This window comes from Phragmites australis, chromosome 19, assembly GCF_958298935.1.
Source record: "Phragmites australis chromosome 19, lpPhrAust1.1, whole genome shotgun sequence".
NCBI classification, from domain to species: domain Eukaryota; kingdom Viridiplantae; phylum Streptophyta; class Magnoliopsida; order Poales; family Poaceae; genus Phragmites; species Phragmites australis.
In genome coordinates, this window is record NC_084939.1 from 2,837,897 (window position 1) to 2,862,743 (window position 24,847).

At 45.7% G+C, this 24,847-nt stretch overlaps 2 protein-coding genes across 3 annotated transcripts; one reads left to right on the forward strand and one right to left on the reverse strand.

The window, feature by feature from the left end:
• The first annotated feature begins 8,803 nt into the window (after positions 1–8,803).
• LOC133900357 (3-ketoacyl-CoA synthase 20-like) lies at positions 8,804–12,301 on the forward strand. Its single transcript, XM_062341464.1, has 2 exons — positions 8,804–9,619; positions 11,347–12,301. The coding sequence occupies exons 1-2, from the start codon at positions 8,879–8,881 to the stop codon at positions 12,139–12,141; spliced, it is 1,536 nt and encodes a 511-aa protein (XP_062197448.1). The 5' UTR covers positions 8,804–8,878; the 3' UTR covers positions 12,142–12,301.
• A 1,054-nt stretch (positions 12,302–13,355) lies between these two features.
• On the reverse strand, positions 13,356–22,797 carry LOC133900053 (uncharacterized). Of its 2 annotated transcripts, XM_062341137.1 has the most exons (9): positions 22,656–22,797; positions 22,359–22,575; positions 22,151–22,240; positions 20,203–20,289; positions 20,029–20,121; positions 19,876–19,953; positions 14,919–14,999; positions 14,725–14,823; positions 13,356–13,763 (listed from the first exon to the last, which is right to left on the reverse strand). In XM_062341137.1, the coding sequence occupies exons 1-9, from the start codon at positions 22,700–22,702 to the stop codon at positions 13,521–13,523; spliced, it is 1,035 nt and encodes a 344-aa protein (XP_062197121.1). In that variant the 5' UTR covers positions 22,703–22,797; the 3' UTR covers positions 13,356–13,520. The 2 variants fall into 2 exon arrangements, with proteins under 2 accessions (XP_062197121.1, XP_062197122.1); XM_062341138.1 differs by lacking the exon at positions 20,203–20,289.
• Positions 22,798–24,847: the final 2,050 nt, after the last annotated feature.

A 24,847-nucleotide genomic window follows, 5' to 3' on the forward strand; every position in this document is an offset into this window, starting at 1 on the left:
TCCAAAATACCCCTATACCTACTTCTTTATTACTCACTTCTCCCATTATTGAAAAATAAAACCAAATGCCACCAAAAAAGATAGCATAATCTGATTAATGCATAAGTTCGTTGTATTTTACATGCATTTATGAGTTCAAAGTTGCAGTTCAAATGATCCTTTAATGTAAATGTAGTAGAAAAAGAAAAGAGAAAAGAAACATATCTCAATATATTAGTAATTTGCCAATAAAAGGAGTATATTCCTTCTCTCGGAAGGCCTAAAATTTATCACATTAATTAAGAAAAATAATGTGTCCCTATACATATTTAATAAATTACCTACCAATAAATTACCAACCACTATCATTATAAAATAATAAACCCAAAGTACCCCTATATCTATTTCTTTATTATCCACTTCTGCCATTAATTGAAAATAAAACCAAATGCTAGCAAAAAAAAAAAGCATAATCTGATTAATGCATAAGTTTGTTGCCTTGCATGTATTTAAGAATTCAAAGATGCAATTCAAATGATCTTTTAATGTAAATGTAATAGGTAAGAAAAGACAAAAATAGAAACATAGCTCAATACAAGATGTGTAAAAAAGAAAAAGGAAATAAGACCCGATATAAGAGGAAACTGAAAAAAAAAAACAAGTACCCTTAAAGAAAAGTATAATATACTGTAACATATTCTCTTTCCCCAATTTAGACGGACTTCGAGAGACAGAGATTCCCATACCAGCAGATTGATGGTAGACACAACAGGCAGCGACGAGATCGGTGGTGTGCTGTCATCACCATTGCAGTACAAATCCAATGGATTTGGATTGAATCGGTGTTGGATAATTTGGACACAAGGAATACACTAGCGGAATCACTTTTTTGCAGTAGATAAGAGTGCAACAAACCATGCAATGGTAACATGGTTTCCGATGGCGGTAATGTCTTAATTAAGCTGGAGACGGTGTCCAACAGGCAACAGCGTACGAATATAATATCATACGTAAGAAAAATAGTTGGTCGAATTTTAAATAGTTTGCACATAATCATTCTTAAAAGCACGTTACGCTTATATTCATCGTAAGTGCATTTAGAGATTTTTTTCTCCTCTTGAATAAGTGCAAAAGTAATTACCATCAAATCTAGAGAGATTTATGATATTAAATGTATTAATCTAGCCGCGCAAACGTGCGACTATATAGAGTAAGTGTTAGCCGCGCAAACGTGCCACTATATATAGCCGCGCAAGTAGTGCTCAGTAGTAAAAATTTACTATGATTTGGATGGTTCAATAGTTATTAAATTATCGGTAGCTATCAGTAGTTTAATATTCAGTAGTTCTAAGTTATAATAAAATTGTTTAGTAGTTTATATCAGTAGTTGCCAGTAGGATAAGTAGTTTGTTAAGTAGTGTCAGTAGTTTTTTGTCAGTAGTTTATATCAATAGTGTTATTAGTTTTTTTAAGTAGTTGTTTTAGTAGTTCTCAATAGCTGGTCACGCTCCTAGTAATTAGTAGTTACGCGGGCACAGGACATGTGGCTGGCTGGCACAGGGGCGCACTAGATGGTTGGCGTGGGAGGCGTGCGAGACATATGGCTGGCTGGCACAGGGGCGACTGCACGCCACGTGGTGCGCATTGGATGGTTGGTGTGGGAGGCGCAAGAGCGGGCTGGCGCGGCCGGCATGCCACATGGTGCGAGCTAGTTACGCGCAAGCGGGCTAGGTTGGCAGCCTCCTATGGAAGGGTGGGTTGGACCGGGTGGGTGTAGAATAGCACTACCATGTGTGTGTATACAAGTGTTATTATACATCTGGGGTGTAGAATACTATTCCATAGGTCAGCTTAGCCTAGCCGCGTCGCGTGCACTTGCTCACGGGTCAGCTGCCCAGTCGAGCTAGCCACGAGCTAGCGCTTGCCCAGCCACGTTGCACCACATGTCCGCCCACCTCGCTCATGCTCGCTCAGCCGCGCCAGCCGAGCCCACGTGAGCCACATGGCCGCACACCTCGCTCGCCCCGCGCACATGTCACTCGTCCTATACCGTCTGCTTAATGATTGTCCAGTAGTTATCATCTAGTAATTCTTCAGTAGTTGTCTAGTAACTATCATCTAGTAATTTTTTTAGTAATTTTGCTATGAGTTGGATGTTTTTAACTACAAGTGTGAAAATTATTATAACTCAGATACTTCAGTAGTTGTCAGTAGTGTGAGAATTTATTATTTACTATGATTCGGATGTTTCAGTAGTTATTTAATATGATTCGGATGTTTAAGTGGTTATCAATAGTTTTGTTCAGTAATTATACCAGTAACTCTTCAATGGTTTTAAGTTATAAAAAAACTATTTATTAGTGTCAGTAGTTATTAATAGTTTAGTATTAAGTAGTTTCAATTTATAGTAAAATTGTTCAGTAGTGTGTTAATAATATTAGTAATTGTCAGAAGTATTAGTGATTTTTGTCAGGAGTGTTAGTAGTTGTTTAATAGTTCTAAGTCATAAAAAAATTTATCATCTATAATACTATTACAGCATCCTCTAACACTATTACAGTATTCTCTATTTTTTTTTATCTTCAACAGCTACTCTATTTCTTAACTTCTATTACTCTCCTCCTCCCCTTGGACCCACGTGCATACGCTATGAACAGTGATAGAGACTTCCGTATCCATCTACAAAAATACCGCCACCCACTTCTCATCCGCAACACTGTTTAACCGATACGGATTCTGTTGGAGCTGGATATCGAACGTCACGGTCCCTTATTTTACTGTAGCACTAAGGAAAAAAATATAGATATGAAATTCGTTGGAGATGACCTAACTATTATAGCTGATGCAGAATAGTTATTACTGTATATATACACACACTAACTACTATGGCTGTTACTGATTTATTACTCGGAAGTCGGAACACCCGGCCGCGTTCAGTGAAGCTTGAAAGTCTTCTGTTGGAAACGTGAGAATCGCACGCTGGCTCCACACGTCTGCACGCCCGGTTTCCTGCCAACACGCCTTCGTTTCGTGCAGCAGCGCCCGAGCGACGTGCCGATTTCTTGCGGCGCGCGCGCGGTTTCTGCCTGCCCGTTTCGTGCTCGGCTGGGTGATCGGTGATTAGGCGGGCAGATAAGCGGTAGCGCGGAGAAAGCGCGTCCGCTCGGGCGACGCCCGTAGCCGCTTGACTAGACTAACGCGACGCAACGGTTTTTTTTGGAAATTTGATTATATATACAAAATTGATCCGTTTTTAATAATATATTCGAAATCGATAACCATTTGATTGTATGTCCTAAAAATATATGATCTAAGGATGGTTAACTTTGTTACAAACTTGTTCATAGTAGGTAAGAGAGGTGAAGAGTAAACTTTGTTACTTCTTTTGTTTAGAAATAGTAAACATATTTTTTGAAAAAGTTAAATTTTTGTATATTTGATTAATATTTAATCAAATTATAAGAATGTCTAGTGTATAAAAATTATATAACTAGTTTTATAATTTAAAATAATTTCACACTATATAGATTTTGTAGTTATAAATGATATATTTTATGAAAAAAATTTAGTCAAAATTAAACTTTGAAGACCGAGACTTAAAAAAATACGTCTACTATTTCTAAACAGAGATTGTACAAACCAGTTTCTATAAGATATATGATCTAAAAATAATAAATTTCAGATATATTATCAAATATCGATCAACTTTAGAACATATAATTAATTTTCCTTTTTTTCGCTGCTAGCTTTTTGCTTCCTTCAAGCAAGACGAGGTGACGTGGCTCATGGGGGTACACTACGCGCGAGTGTCGAAACCGAAGCCCGAGAAACCGAGAGAAATGTTTTGATGAAATTCAGATGTGTTTGGTAGGATTTCGGTTTTTATCAGAAATATTTTTGTTTTAGATTCTCGCTATATTTTCCTGGTGAATTAGAAGCACCTCTGAAAATCATTTGACTGGCAGGTAAGATTCAGTTTCTTGAAAAGAGATAATGGTGGTGCAATTGACTATTTTGCCATTTGTCTTGTGGCTTTTTGTTTTGTTTTTTCAGTGAGTATTGCATGGTTATAAGTAATTTTAATATGTAGGCGCTGTCCAGAGGCGGATCTGGCGGTCGGGGTTTCGATCACCTGCTGGGGGTCGGAGGGTGCATCGGTGGCAGCGGCGGCGGCGGCCTTGCTAGGCCCAGCGTCTTGGTCCCCCTGGGAGGGAAAAACCGCGCGCGCAGATAGTGGCTGCTGCTGGAACGCAGCAGCGACTGGGGCCTCCTTGACGTCGGGCAGCACTCCGTCACTGGAAGTGGAGTCGGAACGCTGGAGACGGTGCCCACCGGCCATCTTTTCCTGTGAAGAAAACAAATGAACAGATTCAGGGATGTTCCCCCCTACCTGGCGCGCCAGCTGTCGGAGGATGAACTCCTGTCGTAGGGATCCCGAGAGACCCCTTTTTAGAGATTCGGCCGGGGGGATGATCCTGAATGAGTTCGTCGGAGAAATAAATAGAACTGGAAATAAATGCAACGGCCGGTGGTGGGGGATGATCGACCTAGTGCAAAGAGAAATAAATGCACCGGAGTTTAGACAGGTTCGGGCCGCACGGGGGCGTGATACCCTACTCCTGTGTGGATGCAATATCCTTCTCCGAAGGGGATCCCTCAGGGATATGTCTGGTCACAAGGATATATTGTCTAACTGAGAGCTTGAGGCTCCCTTGTTCTAGCTCTGCTCAAGCTTGCTTGCGGTGTTCTTCGGATGATGTCTTCGATCGTCTCGATCTGTCTTCGGATGTTTTCTCGTGTGTTCGGGTCTACCTTCGATGATTTTCTTTTTTCTGTCCGCCCATCCTTTTATGCACTCGCCGGCCACGACATACCCCAAACGGAAAAGAAGGGGCACATGTTCCAAGACACCACGACTGAGAAAGGCGTCATCATTTCCTCTGGGCGAAGTGACAGGGGCGGTGGAAAAACGTGGCGCGCGTCCGACCACCCGTCACTGTGGACGCCCTGGCGTCGGGCGTCGTTGAGAGGGCCCACCGGGCAGCCACAGAGGCACCCAGCGTGCCCACCCTGTCTTGTTCCTCTGCCAGGGCAGGGTGGCAGGCAAAACGCTTTGATCCTGGTAACGTTATCCCGAGATACACTGGATGATACGGGACGGGACCCGTGCAATTAATGGACCCACGCCCCTCTGCCAAAGCATGGCAGGGACTGACACTGCGGCGGGAGCAGTTGGGGATGTCAGGATGTCGGGCCGCGCATGCCCATTAAATGCGGCCTTGGACCTCTGACTGGTTGACACCTCGTCGGCGAGCCCCTCGGGGGCCCTTCTGGGTCGTCAGGGCATCGGGTGCCCTCGCGCGAACTTTCGGGAAACCAAGTGCTCGGGGGCAGTCACGTGCAACCCCGAGTACCCTCTCCCGAGCTCCTTTGCACGCACCTTCGGGGAACCGAGTGCTCGGGGGCTGCCACGTGCAGCCCCGAGCACTCTCTCCCGAGCACTTCTGTAGAACCTTCGGGGAACCGAGCGCTCGGGGGCTGCCACGTGCAGCCCCGAGCACTCTCTCCCGATACTTAGCTCTTCTGCCCATCGGGGGACTAGGGTACTCGGGGGCGAGCGGGCACCTCCCCGAGCACTTTCTCCCCGGTACTTGGACTCTGCAGGTCATCGGGGAACTGGGGTGCTCGGGGACCAGAGGCTGTGGCCCCGAGCACCTTCTCCCAGAACTTAGGTTTTCCTCATCCCGCAGGAGGGACCTCGCAGGATGGTGACGCGTGGCGGACGGCTGGTCTGGCCTCGGGACTCAAGGACCCCCGATTCCTGATACACCGACAGGAGAGGATAAGGTAGAGAGAGGGGCTCAGGCATGAGAGAGAGCTGTAGAGAGAGAGCAGAGAGGGGGAGGCGGCACTGGCGGCGCTCGAGCATGGGCGATGCGACCGGGAGGCCGGACGGCTCGGCCATCATTGGCGCGTGCGGGCGGCCAGCCATGGATGCCACCCCATAGAGGCTGTATAGACAATATGGACGACAATACGGTGTGCTCGTAGGCGGCAGGTGACAAGACAACAGTCGGAACGAGTACCAATGGCACTAGTGCGATTAGGGGGTTCCGTTTGAAGCATAGCTCAACGATGATGACTGCCAGAAGGTGGCGTCAACAGTGCATGACAACTGCGTTGTTCGATCGCACGTTGAGTCGACGCCGCAGTGCTTCTCCTTGTCAACCGAGCGCGGGGTGAGCATCCCACAACCCTCCTCCTTCTGTGGCCAGTGCCGATTCACCTGGTCGTGCCGGCGACCGTCCGCACAAATCTAGTGCCGCCGCGATATGGCGCTCGCCGTCGGCTGTGCTCCAGCTAGGCCTATCGATCGATACCCACATGAGCTGGTTCCACGGCGCAGCGAGGAGGACGGGCGGGGGCAACCTCGAAAACCACGAGCGGGGCAAGGGAAGCTCGATAGCGGGGCGGGTGGAGCTTAGGTGGCCCTGGGGGCAAACTCAGCAAGAAACAAGAGAAATGGCCTCCGAGCTGTTTCACCGATTCGATGGATCATTTTGACGATCGCTGTTTGGATACCGATTCCCCAGAATCGGCTGTGAATCAGAACCGCTCCAACCATCCAGACAGGGCTCAATTTGCCCGGGAGACGTTCCAAAGCCTTCAAACTGAAAGGTCAGGTCCAGCTGGCCTTTCAACACCACTCTTTGAATCTTGTGAAATGATACTCGAAGTCGAGGGTGCTAGATGGACCAAATTAAAGAAGTTTTTGGTGCTAAGCGACGAATAAAGTGGTGAGTAAAATAAACCTTTTTAAATGACAACATAAAAAAGGACAGAAAGAGAAGGACACACGTCTAACAGTGAATTGAAGGCCAGGCGAACACCTTCCTTATTCTAACATCCCCGGTTCCATGCCCTAGCGACCAACTTCGCCCCACCCACATCTTGACCAAAATCGTCGCCAACGCAAGGGAAAATATAACTCCGCATGATCTTGCACACGTACATCCTATCTTGTCTATTATTCCTATATAATACTGATCCATATATTGATTCTGTCACCTATCTTAAGATTTTTCTTCACCTATCTCACTAGCATGAATCTCAACATAAATAAACTGTTATGATAACCCATGCGTCATCATTTCCCAGTGGAACGCAAGTCACGACTTGTGCGGTTATTTTTGCGAGCAGTATCCTACTATCCACCGGTTGGTTTGTCACGGAAGGACGTTGGCACCTTAAGGGAAAGGAACATAGACACACACACAAAAAAAGTGAACGAGAACCTGTCCCGCTCATTAAACCAGGCAACCAAAACAATAAGCACGCGCAGCATGGCAGGCATCAGCAGCAGCAGTTGAGCACACGTTGGCGCCGTAGCACCGCTCCACGGCCGGATCGGCACATGGCAAGGTTCCCAACCAAATCGGCTACACCCAATCCCATTCCCATCACAAACACGGGTGCGGGTGCAGCCCAATCGCAACTCCTGCCGCGCGCGCGCGCGCCCGAGCCCACCCAACCGCGCCGCGCAAAAAGACCACACCCCGCACGGCGCGCTCGCGCCAAAGCCGAACCGTCTCGCGCCGCGCGGCAAGGCTCGGCTCGGCTGCCCCCCCCCCCCCCCCCCGCCATCGCCCCATCACACGCGCGCGCGCATTTACTCGAGCCGAACCTGCCATCTCCCAACGCCCACCTCTCGCACTATTATAGAATGGATAAAAGTAATATCTTATTAAGTATCGGTTTAATAAAAATTATATCAGTACCCGTTCTTAAACTCCCGTGTATACACTATGGTAGAATCGCTAAGAACTAGCACTGATACAAACGTACCTAAAATTTATTTTAAATGATGTTTTAACTTAACTCACATCTATTCGGCTTAGCTCGCGTACTTTATCTCTTCGTCTCCTCCCTCCCCCTTTCTCCACCTTATCTCTTCCTCTATCTCCCTCCCTCTGCCTCCGAAGAGCAGTAGCCCACTCATCGAGTACTTGCTCATCAAGAGCGCCAAGCTCTGCAAGCTCCCAGCCGCCACTCCTACCTCCCCTCTCTCCCTCTCTCTCGAACTGGATCTCCTCCTCTCTCTTGATTTGGGGACGCCGCCATCCTCCTCCTCCTCCTCTCTCTCTCTTATCTCTTTTCTTTCCTCCACGGCCACAAAGCGCACTTGGGCGGCGGGTGGCTCGGGCATAGGAGAGGGTGAAGGCTAGCCTCCGAGCGGTGTGCGGCTCGAGCGCAGGAGCGACGTGCGGCTCGGGCGCGTACTGAATCTCCCTCTTTGTATTATTTTCATTCGATTTGATTGTGTTCTTGTGTTTGAGATGAGTATATAGATGAGATAAATATATGGACAAGATTATCTTCATGTGTACCGGCGGAGATGAGTATTTGGATGACATGAGTATATGCATGAGATTGTGTTCTTGTATACCGACAGAGATGTGTATATGGTGAGATTATATTCTTGTGTTTGAGGTGAGTATATGATCAGAGCTGGCGGTAGTGGCGACAGTGGGAGCGACATCCGAACCAACTCAGCTGCCGCTCTTGCTGCTACCATTTTTCTCTTTTTTATTACTGAAAATAGTATTTATATGGGTGAGCAATCAATACTGATAGTTAACACTATCAGTACCGATTTAAAAGTGTCAGTTAAAAAATCAGCAGCGAAATTATTTTTCAATCGACACTAATAAACTTTTATGTAGTTGTGTCACCACCGTCTTAATGGTCGCTCCGGTGGTTGCACCCACCTCGCCGTGCTCGCTAGCTCCTCCTATCCCCGGCGACCCCTATATATGCATGCCCCACCTCTCAACCCCACCTTCCACACACACACGCCCTCTCCTCGACCTCGAACCCGCACATCCTTCAGCTCGCAGCCATGAGCAGCCAAGAAAAAACCACCACCGGCGGCGGCGGTGTCATCGAGAACGCTCGACACCGGCCGAGTAAGCTCAAGCTGTGCTACCACCTCGCCGTCTCCAACGCTCTGTACCTCCTCCTCGCCCCGGTGGCCGCTGTCCTCGCTCTGCGCTTCCCCCGTCTCACCGCGTCCGACCTCGCCGCCTTGCAAACATCCCTCACCGCCAACCTGCCCCTCTCCATCGCCTTGCTCGGCGTCTGCGCTGTCCTCGCCACCGCCTACCTCATGCGCCGCCCGCGCGCGGTGTACCTGCTGGACTTCGCGTGCTACAAGCCGGGGCCAGAGCACACGGTCACCCGGGAAACCTTCATGCGGCAGTCGGCGGCGGCCGGCGTCTTCACCGACGACAACCTCGCCTTCCAGAGGAAGATCCTCGAGCGGTCCGGGCTGGGTCAGGGGACCTACTTCCCCAAGGCGGTGCTCAACTCGCCGCCCAACCCGTGCATGGCGGAGGCCCGCGCCGAGGCGGAGACCGTCATGTTCGGCGCCATCGACCAGGTGCTCGCCAAGACGGGCGTCCGGGCCAGAGACATCGGGATCATCGTCGTGAACTGCAGCCTTTTCAACCCGACGCCGTCGCTCTCTGCGATGATCGTCAACCACTACAATCTCCGCGGGAACGTCGCAAGCTACAACCTCGGCGGCATGGGGTGTAGCGCCGGGCTCATCTCCATCGACCTCGCCAAGCAGCTGCTCCAGGTAATTAACTTGCTAGCACTAATCAAGCTTGATAAGCTTAATCATCCTTAGCATTGGTTAACAGCTGGGATTAGTGAAGCGTAATCATAGTGATTAGCACAGGCGGATAGCTGCTATAGTTCGTTCGGATTTTTGCCTTTGCGATCGAGAGCTAAGTGAGAGCTAGGGTGGCTCAGCGACCGCGCAAAGGCACCGATGATCCGGGAACGAACGGCCTATATTGCGCACTATGTTGAAAATTAGAGGACAGTTTGCTCTCGCTCGTGCAGTAGTTGAAAGATTGGTAGGAAAATTTGATCCATGAAATTGTGATTAACTTAACAAATTAGCTATTTAGGTCTTATTTATTTTTTATTTTAATTATAGATCTTAGTATAATATAAAATTTGATTCTCATAATTCACGAAGCAAGAGCTAAATTATACTATAAAATTATAGAAAGGAGTTCTCACTGATTTAAAAAATATATTGGATCCTCACAATCTGAAGGTAAAACAAACCTACCTTAACTTTGAAATTAATTAATAGTACCACAATCAAACCAAATATTTTCTTGTGTGTTCCTAATCAAAGCTGTTCAGGGGTATGAATCCCAAAGCAGTGTATATTTTTGAACGAAGGTACTACCATTAACTACTCCTAGATAGGGCCAACAAAACATACATATTCTTGTTCGGGATAAAATTTACTCTTTTTCAGAAAATTGCCAACGATCAGTTCCACTTCCAGATCACCCTGACCAAGAACCACTAATTGGGCCTGCACATTTATGTTCTTTCGGCGATATTGATTATCAAACGCTTATGTGCCTGTACTCAAGGTCAGCAGCTCTCCAGCAGCCCAGCTTGCCCTGCTCTGTGCAGTCTGGGGCTGTAAAAAAAAACTCAAAGCTCATGAACTATTCGAGTTTGACTCATTCAATCGGCTCGTCTCAAAATGAGACAAACTCGAGCATGGGTCAAGGCTTGCGAAGCTCGATAAAGCTTGAGTTAATGAGTATTGCGATTTTTATTAATTTTACTATCCTAACAAATCTATGCTGTCTTAATTTTTCTTAGATATCTTCGAGGTTTGAGACTTAAATAGATATTGTAAAGATTGGAAGAGAGATCATCTTAAAGCCTATTAATTTGACATAATATTTGTTCTCTCTGTTTTAGCATAACCCTTGTTTTACGAGGTTTCTTCTGTTACCGAGCTTACATGAGCCGAACTCAAGCCTACTCGCTCATCCCAAGCTTAGCCGCCATCGTAGGCTCATTCAAGTTTGGCTCGATCTTTTGTCGAGGTTCATTGATAGCCCTAGTCCAGTCACACGAAACGGTCCCGGCAGGGAGCGTTACCTTGAGCATCTAGAAGAGCCGAGAGCGTTGACGTGTGCGACCAGCTGATGATCACCAGTCCAACACTGCTTCTTCCTCCCATCCGTTCCTTTCCTTTTCTCTCTTAACGTTAATGGCGACTGCACGGCGGTCGGTAGCTCGTCCGAATCAATGCAGTTCAGGCTGCTGCACGTATCGCCTGCGAGCACTGCAGGGTGGTCAGTGGTCACCGGCTCACTGCCCTCGCCATTGATGACGACAGCTAGCTGACAGAAAGCTCTCGCGCAGTGCATACCAGTCATCAATACTAGTAGTTGGGAATCACTGTCTCGGAAGCGCGCGAATGCACGGGTTGACGACTGGTCGCGATAACAAGCTGACCTCTTGATGGTTTCGTGCGTGCAGGTGCACCGGAACACGTACGCGCTGGTGGTGAGCATGGAGAACATCACGCTCAACTGGTACTGGGGCAACAACCGCTCCATGCTCATGTCCAACTGCCTCTTCCGGATGGGCGGCGCCGCCGTGCTGCTCACCAACCGCGGCGCCGACCGCCGCCGCGCCAAGTACCAGCTCGTGCACACGGTGCGCACCCACCACGGCGCCGACAACCGCGCGTACCAGTGCGTGTTCCAGGAGGAGGACGAGACGGGCCGCGTGGGCGTGGCGCTGTCCAAGGACCTCATGGCCGTCGCCGGCGAGGCGCTCAAGACCAACATCACGACGCTCGGCCCGCTGGTGCTGCCCATGTCCGAGCAGATCCTCTTCCTGGCGTCGCTCATCGGTAAGAAGGTCCTGGGCCTCAGGATCAAGCCGTACATCCCGGACTTCAAGATGGCATTCGAGCACTTCTGCATCCACGCCGGGGGGCGCGCCGTGCTGGACACGATCGAGAAGAACCTGGAGCTGAGCGGGTGGCACATGGAGCCGTCGCGGATGACGCTGTACCGGTGGGGGAACACGTCGAGCAGCTCGCTGTGGTACGAGCTGGCGTACACGGAGGCGCAGGGGCGGGTGCGGCGCGGCCACCGCGCGTGGCAGATCGCGTTCGGGTCCGGGTTCAAGTGCAACAGCGCGGTGTGGCGCGCGCTGCGGACCATCGACCCGGCCAAGGAGAAGGCCGGCGGCAACCCGTGGGCGGAGGAAATCCACTGTTTCCCCGTCGACGTGCCCAAGGTGGAGAGCGTCGCGGCGTCGTGAGGGTGAATTGAGATGCATATTGGTGGTGGAGTGCAAGGTTGTTGGTTCCTCTTTTTATTTTTATTTTTAAAATGAAATATATGTCAAGTGTCATTCAGTGTAGGGTACAGAGAAGCTGTAAACATACAAGAAGTTTGATGCATGGTTTGTTTGAGATTTAGCTGACTTGGTTTGGAGCTTCAATTGGGAGCAAGCCCGATGTTGATTATTCTTTGGGGGTGGGGGGGGGGGGGGGCAACCTGGCCTTGGATTCGAATAAGTAGTGTGGAAATTGTAGTAACATTTACATGGTTGGACACTTGGACTGGGCCGTATTGAACCCATTTGTGCCTTTGTGTTCTCAATTTAGTTGCGTTTGATTTGCTTTACACGCGGCGGGAAACGGGACGCTGTGGGGGCGCGGGTGCGCGTGGGAGGGCATGGGAGCGCGCATGAGGTACGGGACGCGGGCTCAGCGTGTGGGACGGGTGGGCAGTAGACCACGCCCGACAGTAAATTAGCAAACGTTTTATACGAGTACTGTAGTAGTACTGTTTACAGAGACTGACAGCAGGTTTGGAGAGAGAAAAATAGAAGTACAAGGTAGGAAATGAGGCAGCTACTGAAGATGAAAAAAAATAAGAGATGCTGTAATAGTGATAGGGAATGTTGTAGTATTTTTAAAGATGAAAATTTGAGGTAGCTGTTGGAGATGGGTTAAGAGCAGGTTGACTGCCAGACAAACACCTTTATGTCCTACCGTATATCTCCGACTCTGCCCCGATGCCTATTGACGCATTCCTCTGCCCATAGCTTACCAAAGTCGTCAGGACGCACGCTGCAACTGCAATCTAAATCAAGCTCAAAAGACGTTGGATACACCCCAGTGGGCTGGGCTCCAGGTGCGCCGCAAGCTGAGCCATCTTTCTAGTTGGATTATGATTCCTGAAAGAGGATTATGATTGAATTGATGAACATGCCCCTATCGGTATATGCTGACTTGTAGATGGGACGTATTTGACTTGCAGTTGTATTTTCTAAATTAATTTCTTAGAGTTCAACGATTAGGTTCAGATTACTCGGCCTGCAAAGAAGAAGAAGAAATCACAATAGGACATCTCCTGTTTCGGTTCCGGAAAAAAAAGGTAACCCTATGGAACGGAAAATTCTAGTTAGTTTGGAGAAGAAACAGCACTATGTTTGAACCTCTCAAACACCAGACACAAAATGGGAAGAAGAAATCTTGAATTAAGTGGATTATTCTACATAATTTTACCAATCCTATTACACATGGCACTCTGATACAACCTGGCCTAAAAGAGTAAATAATACTAAATATTATACAGGATGCAGATGTCAAACATGAGTTGACTGTATCTTTGCAGAGACCAGCTACACGGCTAGCTGTGCTCCCTCCTTATCTTCCAAGTTGCCGATGCAACAGCTGCAAATGTACTGAAAGCAAAAAATGCAGCCTTACCACGAGCAGTGCCCCTTCCAAACCGCGGATTCATTCGACGCAAGGAACCCATGCAACCCTCCATTGACTCCTTGGCCTTCTGTTTTGCGATAGCTAGCTTACTTTCTATTGGGCTTCCAGAAGACATGTGCTCCTTCATATACCCATCTCTTATTGGTACTGCCTGCGGCAAGAACACAAAATGCTCTTCACAGGGCCATGAAGGCGGCCTGGAATACATATTCTAGGTGTTTCAAAGGTGTGTATTATTATTAACTGGTGAAGTGAATCTCTGTTTAGCATGTGTAAAATTATTGAAGGGCGTATTCAGTGCCTCTTCTTATTTTGTTGCAGGGAAACACTATTTTTCCATGCACCAACAAACTTGTATGAGTACCGGAGATTACAACCATAAAAACAGGAAATCCTATGTTGCACACCCTCATCAAATTGTGGAGTAGCCCTTCTCACCCATGAGGTGGTTACTACGAAGCAAGCATCAGGTGAGATTGAATTGGCCAAATCAGAAAGAGTTAGAGAAGAAATCCTAGCTTTGGGAAAGACCGGATGATAACATGAATTTCAGGGTATACTTAGTAGATGCAGATCTAGGTACTCTTTTCTTCCTCAGAAGGGGAATGGAATAGATTGCACATCGATGACGTGGGGATGATCCAAAGCAACAGGAGGCAATGACATTACTTAGACACTGCACGCCTTGCTTGCAGCCACCATGGATTGCTGAGTCCCCAAGCTACTGTACAGCGGGTTGATTGGACAAATAAAGGGAAAAAGGACAGGAGAAAGCTGCTTCCGTAAAATTAACAAGCTGAATACAACTATGATAGGCATGCAATAGAACATGCATATAACAAGGGAAAAGAAGAATACACCTTGACAGACTGGAGAACGTGAAAAATCAACAGGCGGATTGAGACAAGGATATGAGATGAAAGAGAACATGCAAATAAAAAAGAAATAAGAACCCCCTTAACAATCTCTATAAATCAACGGCAAGAAGAGTCAAACAGTGGTACAATATGACAAAAAGAATTCTTATTCCTTTTATCAGATGTCTTATATATTCTTAGTAATATATCATGTCTAGTTGTCTACGTAGTTAAGACAAACAGCAGAAAACTTACCTCTTCAAGAATAACAATATCAGCCATTTGTGCCTCAGAGTCACATTTTCTTGCAAGAATATTTAATTTCGTAAACTTGCAGTATTGATTCAAAAACGCCTACAAATTATGCATAAAAAGTAAATACCACCAGAAGCAGTGAAGAACTATATCATATTCATAATGAAGCTGCGATGCAACTGCATGAATCTTACCCAGTCATCCACAAGTTGAAGTTCATCTAATTCTGAACTCAGCTCTGAATTGATCTTCTCCAAAGCAAAATTTTTGAATGACTGCACAATTGAACCAAAAAAGCGTAACATGAAAAAACTGCATGCCACGTGCATGGGCAAGAAACAATAAAATCCCCTAAAACTGTTCTTTGTTCCACATCTAAAATCACTTAAGAGAATAAACACAACAGAGGACTGATTCTGACGAACTCTTTTGGGAAAGGCTGCACGAATACCGATTGCACAGATGGTACAGAGAAGTGGAAAAGTGACTAAGCCCATCTCCAACAGAAACTTTAAAAATACATTCCCTATAACACTATTACAACATCTCCTATTTTTTTCCATCTCCAACAGCTACTTTATTTCCTATCTTCTATTACTCCTCCTTCCCTCGGACCCACACGCATACTCTAGCTACAGTGTTGAGGGATCCTGTTCTTGGCCGCAAATTTGCCGATCCCCATTTTCATCCTGCTTGTAGCAGCGAAAAAGCAGGTTTGGAATAGCTGTTGGAGAGGAATACGGGAACCATAATCGGCAAAAGTACCGAGCATAGTGTTTTGCCGATCGTTTACCGACTCCGTTAGAGTTGGCCTAATATAATTTTGGATATACATTATATTGGACCACAACTGAATTGGATTGAAAAAAGATTGAAGACGAATAGGCAATGGTTATATGTACCAAAACAACACCGAATAAAATACTAGGTGTAACATCCCAAATTTTCAGCAAAAATCAAAATCAGAAATCATTTTCAAAAGAAATCAAATCCAAATAATTTTCAAACTCTTCTCTCGCATCCCCTTCCTTGGGCTCAATTTGAAATCCCAGCCCGTTTTTCCCCGTAGTCCATCTCTCTTTTCCTTTTCTCCGTAGCCCAGCTCACCCTCCGGCCCATCTCTACTTTTCTCTCTTTCTTCCCACCCGATCGGCCCAGGCGACCTATCCCCTTCCTTCTTCTTCCTCTCGCGCCCGCCGCTCGTGCTCACGCCCGAGTCGCTGGCCGCTGGACCCCGCCGCCAAGCCAACCACCACCGCCCGCCCAGCTCCACCTCTGCAGCACCGTACCGCCATCGAAGTCATCATTCACACCATCTCTACCCCGCCGCTTCTCTCTCTCACGGTCGCCGCGCTCGACGACCGCGTCCGGAAACCACGCCAACACGAGCACGGGTGAAGAAAAGCGCCGCTGCCTCGACTGCCGAGCTCAACTTTCTTCCGCCGCACGCCATGCGTGTCAAAACCTCCACACTGCCGGCACTATCGCTCGTTGACAAACGCACATACCGTACCGCACGAGCGTCCTCGCCGGACCCCACTTCCTCTCCTCCGCCTGGCTATAAAAGCCCCACCGCTCGCTCCTTCGCACCTCACCGTCGCTCACCGAGCCACTGAGGCAAGCTCCGCTCTCCTCTTCTCTCCCTCCCTCACTGCTCTCTCTCTCTCTCTCTCTCTCTCTCTCTCTCTCTCTCTCTCTCCCCGCCGAGCCGAGCTTTCCCCCTCTCCCTCGATCTTCCTGGCCGGACCAAATCCACCGCCATCACACCGCCCAAAGCACCACCTCAACCTCCTCCACCCTCTCATGTACTCCTCTCCCCTCCTTCGGCCTCCACTGAGCTCCCCGAATCGTAGCCATGGCGGCACGCCGCCAGCCGTCCCCATTCCTCCCCTCGCTCGAACACCATGCGTAATGGATTCCCCATCCTCCCCTCTCTCCCCGTGCATTCGCCGTCATGAGCGGTGGCCGAGAGGCTCGTTCCAGCGATGCTCCGGCGTGTTTGCCAGTGTGAGCCAACGACCGAGCGGTGGCGCCGCACGGTACCCGTTCGGCTAGGCGCCGCCTCCCCCTAGGCCGGACTAGGCCGCCACGGCCCAGTAGCCTACACACCCGAGCGACCTGCCTCGGCACAATAATAGCCTAACTGCGGCCCATCAACCCGAGCCAGCCCAATAGCGCGGTATCGGCCCAAATACACAGTACAAAGCCAAATGAACAGTGCAAGCACAATAACATTTTCCTATTTGCTGAAAATTCTTTTTCCAAGGAATATTCTCCCCTTTTCATTTTCCTGAATTTATTTTCTGGCAAGCTTCCGAAGCCCACATCTCCCCCATTTCAACTCCGATTTTGACGATTCTTTCACCGATAATCATCTAAATTCAGATTCTATCCATTTCCATCGGTTCATAATTTTTGGAATTTACCTTGTGCTTTGTTTTTATGTATTTGTGTTGTTTGTGTGCCGCGCTTTAAAGACCGGAGAGTTCAAGGAGGAGCCGGGAACGCAAGACTTTGAGCAGGACCCCTTCGAGGACTTTAGCGGAGGCAAGTCTCAATCCGTTTCCCTCGTTGATCATATTGTATCCAGATTTATCACCACAACCCGTAGCAGCCGTTTTCCACCAAATAATTGCATGAAGTATTACTTATCGGCATAGTTTGAATTATTGATCTAGTTATGCCCTATTGTAAATTAGCCAGCCTAATTGTTATCATTCCGAATCTAACCTTGGTAACCCTAGGATATTCGTCTCGGCAACTTTAATTACGCTAAGACGGTCACTTTGTTACTAGTATGCTTAGGACTATATACTTTATTGGTATTTCATGCTTAATCCTAATTAGTTTTGCGAATTGTGTGAAACTCAGTGCTTGGGTGTTGTGTGAGTTGTTAGGATGGGAAGGTTTATCAGATATTGATAACAACAGAGAACCTGTTAGAGCTGGGGTAAATAAGGGTTCCCACCGGAAATACCTTGGGAGTTTAAGTGCTGACTGTGTGACAGGCTTATTGTGGAGATGCTTGCATTGGCTCGATTAAGGACTGAGTTGGTGTGACATCCTACCTAGTTTTCACCGTACAGCCACTCGACCCTGTATGAGGCAGGGCTTAGCCTAACCCCACCAGCTAGTCTACTGGTTGTCCGGAGGCAGGTGTGCAATGGGAGACCACGGAGCAAGTGCAAGCGGGTGCAGGCTTGTCAACCTGGTTCGAGGCCTAGTATAGGTCAGGAACCCCTGGTTAGCTCTCGTAGATGGCTAGTGGGATAATGTTATGGTGGGTAATGGCTTTGTTGAGTCGTACTGTCACGACGGTGGTTTGTTGTTAAACTCAACTTGTGGGTAAAGTGTACCACTCTGCAGAGGTTAAACTATTCGAGTAGCTATGTCCACGGTCATGGACGAACTACGGTTCGGTCACAACAACTAGCATGAGATGTGTATGTTTCCTTGCAGTGTGAGTTGGCAAGGTGTGTCGTTTTTGGAAATAGGTCCGGCAGTTTACCGTGGGTTGTTGTGGATAGAATGTCCAGGCAACATTAAAACTTGGGACCCTGGTAACTTTCCACCACGGCTGAATCCCTCCTTCATTTGATATTGATGATATAGTGTTCTCACAAAACCTGCTTTATGAAAATGAACCATTGCATGGGTAAACTTGGCTTTCCGCAAATGTTAAGCTTATAGCCTCACCCTTGTCAATACTGTATTTATACCCCCTTGATGTAGGGCAAGAGTTGGGATTTGCTGAGTATGTTTGTATTTACCCTTGCTTGTAATTACAGAGGAAGATCCGGACTTCACCGATGTCGATGGTGAGGCTGACGAATAGCCTTGGTCGCGTCCGCACCCGAGTTGCCTGTGAAAGTGACGTGTTACCATGCTGTTTCTACTGTGCACTCTAATGACGTGGATCCTATTGATCGCATGATTCCTTTATGTATTATAAGGATGGTGGATCTATTTCACCACTCCCCTTGTTGTATGATTGTGGTATCATCTGTTGTAATATTTGTATTTACTAGTGACTAATCTAAGGACCGGTATAATAAAGTTTTAAGCACCGAGGATGACTCAGGGCGCTTCACTAGGAGTGGTCCTAATTCTCTAAGTCTGTAAAATTGTCAGTGGTCTGATCTCTTACTATGAGCTGTCCGACAGTTCATGCATATGAATCTTTTTGCAAGTAGACAAACCTCCAGATTATGTGCACCCTCAATTATAATAATCACAACATAATAGAAGCGCCGAGCGCAGTCCAAGACACCATGGCGCTGTTAGAGTATATGGTAAAGCATCCGAAAGAATCCGGCTGTTATGGTAGGGCAGGATTAGTTTCCATCTCATCTCTATGAAGCTTCTTGCCCTCCAAGTCTTGTAACTCTATATAATCCGCCCTCGAGGCTCAAGCAATACATTGACCACATTAAGCCGAGTATTCTCCCCACCTTCATACTCTTTCAGGTGCTTCTCCAGATTATCACCAAATAAGTCACGAGATGCTACACAGCTACAGTATGTGGTTGAGCACAATGGGTTCACTGCTTCAATAAAGCAAGCTTTAGAGATGAGAATTACGGCTGAAGACAGAATTATTAGAGCAATAAGTTCCTTGGATTAAATTTTTCATCCATGCCCTCAACCTCCTATTTCAGTATGTAACTGACCCATTATTATTCTAATATTTTTTAATATGAGCCAGGTGGGGGCCTTTCTCCTCCAGTTGCATAGTAGAAATTGGCTACACTCTTTGTTGACAAAGCATTTTCATTGTGCTAACTTAATATGGTTCCCGAGACATCAAAAGAAAAGTGTTACTAGACAAACTTACTCCGACATAAGTACAACTTGGACAGAAAATCAATGCTTTTGAACGAAATGGGATAGAACAGCCTTACAAACCTGGTAGGGAATTACACCTATACCAGTTAGAAGGCTTGCAATGGGAGAAGAGAAATAAGCAATAACTTAAAATATGACCAGCAAGATGTTAGCATTCATGGGTGAAAAGATGTGTCAATAGTTTTTGCCATTTTTTGTTAACATAGTGCAAACCATAAGAAAACTGTATGATGATATTTATGATTTTGATTTGAATCCTGGTATACACAAATCCAGTATCATGGTTGAAGATTGCTAATTCTATACCTCAGATCTGCTGGTGCCTCTGGTATTTGAGTCCAATTGTGACATCTCATGATGTTCCTTCAAAAGGTTCATATGCCTCTGTCAAAAGAAAATAGCTATATTACAGGACAAAATTGGGCACTCTCATCTGGTAAAACATATGACAACAAGTACCTGTAAAAGAGTTCTTAGCTGACTATCTTGCAGCTCAGACCATTGAGTTGAAGATTTAAGTATTTTTAATACTTCTTCACAATCACTGTTCTTCTGCAAAAAGTATGAACTGAGTATCAATATGTTCAATGTAATACAGCACAAATGTCAAAATATAAAGAAATTGACATACACCTGAATAAAGTCAAGATTCAGAAGACTTTTTTGAAAGGCAAAAGATCTATAAACATAATACAATCTTTGTGAAGTCAAGTCATTGTCCTGCAACAATAAATTTTCGAGGGGAGACCTAAGATAAGAATCATGAACATCATGGATTCACCATTAGTTATCATAACTCTACACATACAAAAGCTGATACAGACAAACACATATAAATGCATGTAAGATAATATAACAATGAATCCAATCATCGAAAAAAAATATTGACCAACTTGATCCACAACTCAAAACATAATCAACAGCACCCATCGAGGGTTTCACCTAGTCAGAATTTTTCAAAGACCATGAACAAATCAGTGGAACATTTGTGACATTCAAAGACCACGAGGGTATAAGAAAAGTTGATGGGCATAATTCACATTCACTTTAGTTCAAACCAACAAGAACTTCCAAAAAGAAAAAAACAAGGGATGACCCAAAAATAATTGCAGTTTCAGTCGTATATTCTGCGGTAGTGGGTAGCGTCTTCCTGCTATACTTCCACCACCGATGATGAAACTGGGTTTTAACACTAGAACTAAGAAGTTGATATGAACATGAGGAAACACTCTAAGTTCCAACTGAACTCACTGGATCCAGCAAGTCATCCTAGTCATAAAAATCCTTGCTTTGCACATAAACCATAAGGCATATATGCTGCCCCTAAACTAACTGCGCCAAGTGTCCACTTAGTGCAAATTCAATATATCTGCAGAGAAATAAACAATATAAATGTGTAATTTTTTTGACCTCACTAAGCTCCCATTGCCACCCGTTTTCACGCAACCTAGGAATCATAACCTTTACTGTGAACCGCTGCTCTGACGGACTAACTTGTAAAAGATTATGCAGCCACCCAAACACTTCAACCCGCTGCATCTCTTCCGGACCACTCAGGCTTGTGTCCACATACTTGCAAGGTTTTATTTTATTTTACAAAACCATGTCTTCTGAGGTTCTATCAGCTTGCAGAGTTCCCAACTAGTTATTGATATCAATTTTTTAACTGGTCCAATCATTTCAACATAATATTAAAATGCGCTTCCATCAATAATTTGTCCAGCAGCAGACAGAACACAAATACTTGTGTGGTTGCAGTCATCCGTCTCCAGCTTTTGTTATTTTGTAAAACACAATTAATGGTAAGGCACAAAATTCGTTGGTCCCATGTATCCATTTGTGAATTGTACATGATGCACTGGTCTAAAAGCGAACACACACACAAAAATGATTTTGTCCTTTTAGTCATATATGCTGTGTCCCCAGTGATGCACTCAACAATAACCACATATGGGTTAAAGTTGGAGCACTTTTATACTATGTTTGGATGATGAGGAACAGACCTGCCTTTGATGGGGCAAGTTGTAGCTAGAGCACAAACCCAAATGATCCAGCATTCATGTCGATCTACGATTAGTTAAGACAATGGTCCACAATTGCTCAGGTAAAGAATGCCCTAAAACTACAAGTATCACCAAGATCGTCAGATGTAATCGACTCATCTGTTACCCTACAAATAGTAAGGGCAATGCTATATTTACATAACCAACATAGGCCCAACCTGGAGAGGAGACGTACCATCAATGAAATAATAAGAACTACATGCGTTCAGACTACAGAACCATACACAATATTGCAATTAAATGAAGTCAGGCGTCCAAAAGATATTAACTCACAGATCAATGGGCATAAAATCTATGCAGAACGAAGTAAGGCAGAGAAGATAAAAGACTAACCAAACTAACAATGTCATGTAAGTAGTGTCCACGAAAAAGTTGAGCTACTAAGAAAAACTAAAACATATATAAAAGAGGTAAATTGTCTGTGATATAGATGCGCTTGAAGTTCAAAGGTGCACTGCAGATGGAAAGAACTAAAATTAACGATAAAATTAAGCAAAGACAGTCGAGCATCGACATACATAAACGTAGTGAGGAAACATTCCAGGGTCATACACGTAGCTTGCTCGAAAGTCCAACTCTTCTTCACCAGCCAGGTGGAAGAGATCAGCCTGCAGAACACAGAAGCATTACGAATTTATCAACAGCCAGCGCCACCACAACATATATGCACTAGCGATTGTTATGGGCAATCTGATTGGTTTTATGCAGCATGGGCAAGATACATACAGGTGAATTGGATGCAGAGATCAGCTGGGCTGCAGCAATTTCCAATGCTTGCTCACGGAATTGCAAGAAAGCTTCAAAGCGTTCGTCAGAGGTGAGTGTTTTGCGCAAAAGGCTGTCGTGATCGAACAAACCAGTTGGCACTACAGAGAAACAACCATCACCGAACAGAGGCTCGCGAATAGATCGAATTCTGCGCTGGTCTACCGCTCCCATAGTACTACAAAACAAACAACCAATCCCACTTACAGATGCACAGAAGCAAAATAGCAAGTAAAAACACGAGAGAGAGAGAGTTACGATCGTTGGGACAAATTTGCAAATCCTCCCGGCGAGCCCCCCTCCATCTCCTCCGAGCCTCTTGTGTGCCCCTCGGCGGCGGCGGACGGTGGAGCTCGGCGGATGCTCTAGGTGCAGGTTGTCTTTAGGGTTGGTGGATTTTTTAAAAAAAATCCGAAAATTGTAAATATATACGTCTATTTTTAAAATTTATAAATATATACTAATGAAAGCTGTCCATGTGGCCTGCCACCATGGACAGGTCTCGTACCAGTGTGACACTATGAGGAGTGGTTCCTCTAAAAATTTATAGTACCCTCCTAAAATATATTATCACAATTTCTTACATTAGCAAACAATTAGTAAATAAATAAGGGTGTGTTTGGTTGGCTTGCTCGTCCAGCTCACCTCGTCTTGCTTGGTAAGGCTTGTCTTGCAAGCGTTGAAGAGTGGTTTCGCTTGTCCGGGATGGCGAAGTAAATCATGAAAAACGCATGCACCAAACAAGACAACCAAACGTTCGATCTCTTGCCCAACCAGGCAAGGCAAGCGGCGTCAAGGGATTCAAATGCGCCCCAAAGCACTCCCTATATGTGCTAGATCTACAATAATAATAGTTTCTAGCAACATAGCTCGTTATGTCATAAATCGTTACAACAAGATAATAATAAGTCTGGTAACACGAATTTCATATAGTTCATTACATAATAAGTCTGATAGCACGAATTTTACATAGTTGGTTACATAATAAGTCGTTATAACATGACAATAATAAGTCTGATAGCACGAATTTCACATATCAATGTTTGTTACAATATTATTCATTACAATGTTTGTTACAATATTATTCATTACAATATGACAACAATAGGTCACACAACTTCATAGTGCGTGGATGAAGCAGATGCACGATGAGGCCGTGGATGTCTCCCATCAGAAGCTAGGTTAGAAGGACTTGCTTTGCCATCGTTGCCACCTGACGGAACTTTGGTACTCCTCTTGAAAATGTGTACTGTTTCATTACACTTGCTACATCATTTCACATGATGCTCGGTTTCGAATTTATCCATATAATTATGAATGTGTGTGGTCTTGCGACGTCCCTTATTGTGTTTCATCGTGTTGGGATCCAAAACATACATCTTGTTTGGTCCAAGATTCATTGTGAACGAACCTATTATCCCGAATCTATATAGCTCGTGGCTCCACGTCTCGAATAGAGCTTCCTTCATGAAGTACTTAGAGACATACCTATGATGCCTCAAGTCAGTCTCAGCACAAAAGCAACAATAACATGAGAGCATAGCTTGTGCGGTAGTATTGGCTTGTAGTAGCTACAACTGCATGTTTCATTATTGCTCAGCCTCCAATCTTTGTCCCTACACATAATTTCCTATCGGTGTGTGTAGTCCCCATGGGCTTCACCCAATGCATCTGTGCATTCTTTGTCTTATCAGCCATGCATTGAATCAACTTGTCCCCACATATCAAGCGACTTTCATTCATTTCCACTGATGCTGTTGCAAATCGGTTCATGAAATATTTGCAGGTTCCTTGCAGAATTAATCCCATAATTATGACTAGTGGCAGCCTCCTAACACCACGCATAACCCAGTTGTAGACCTCAGTTAAGTTTGTCATCATAATTTCGTATCTTGCCCCGTTTGTGTCATACAACAGAGTCCACTTCTCCTTTGACTTATTTGCAATCCACTAGGAGAACGTCTTAACAAATGACCTGATCCTCCTACTCAATTCTGGAGGATCCAATGGGAGGCTACCAAAAGCAATGGAGATGTCCTCCTATTCGCTCATTGGTCTCTGTGCATGCTCTTCTATTTGCATTGTGGTCAGCTCATCTAGTCTTTCCACATGGTGTCGAACTTTCGTTGCTAATTCTGACTACACAATCTCTTTAAAAAGTTCATCAGGTTTTTGTTTTTAACTTTGAAGAAGTTCGCATACAAATACCTCATACACCACATACTTTCAAATCTTGTCAAATGGGTCCAACTTAGCGTTCAACTAAACCATTATACAGATAGAGGATTGTCTTCAGAATCCCCGCATACCGGTCATATATAAGACAAACATCTAACCGATCCCCACAATAAAAATCCTGACACACTCCAGAAGCAATATCATCTGTCGGAGTTCACACTCTCAACAAAAGGTGAATGCCACCGGTAATACTTATTTGTCTCTATCAACTT

Coding starts and splice junctions, on each gene's coding strand:
- LOC133900357 (XM_062341464.1), top strand. CDS start 8,879: ATGAGCAGCCAAGAAAAAACCACCACCGGCGGCGGCGGTGTCATCGAG. Junction 9,620..11,346: donor TCGCCAAGCAGCTGCTCCAG/GTAATTAACTTG, acceptor TCGTGCGTGCAG/GTGCACCGGAACACGTACGC.
- LOC133900053 (XM_062341137.1), bottom strand. CDS start 22,702: ATGGAGGGGGGCTCGCCGGGAGGATTTGCAAATTTGTCCCAACGATC. Junction 22,241..22,358: donor TCTCTGCATCCAATTCACCT/GTATGTATCTTG, acceptor TGTGTTCTGCAG/GCTGATCTCTTCCACCTGGC. Junction 20,122..20,202: donor TGAATCTTGACTTTATTCAG/GTGTATGTCAAT, acceptor TACTTTTTGCAG/AAGAACAGTGATTGTGAAGA.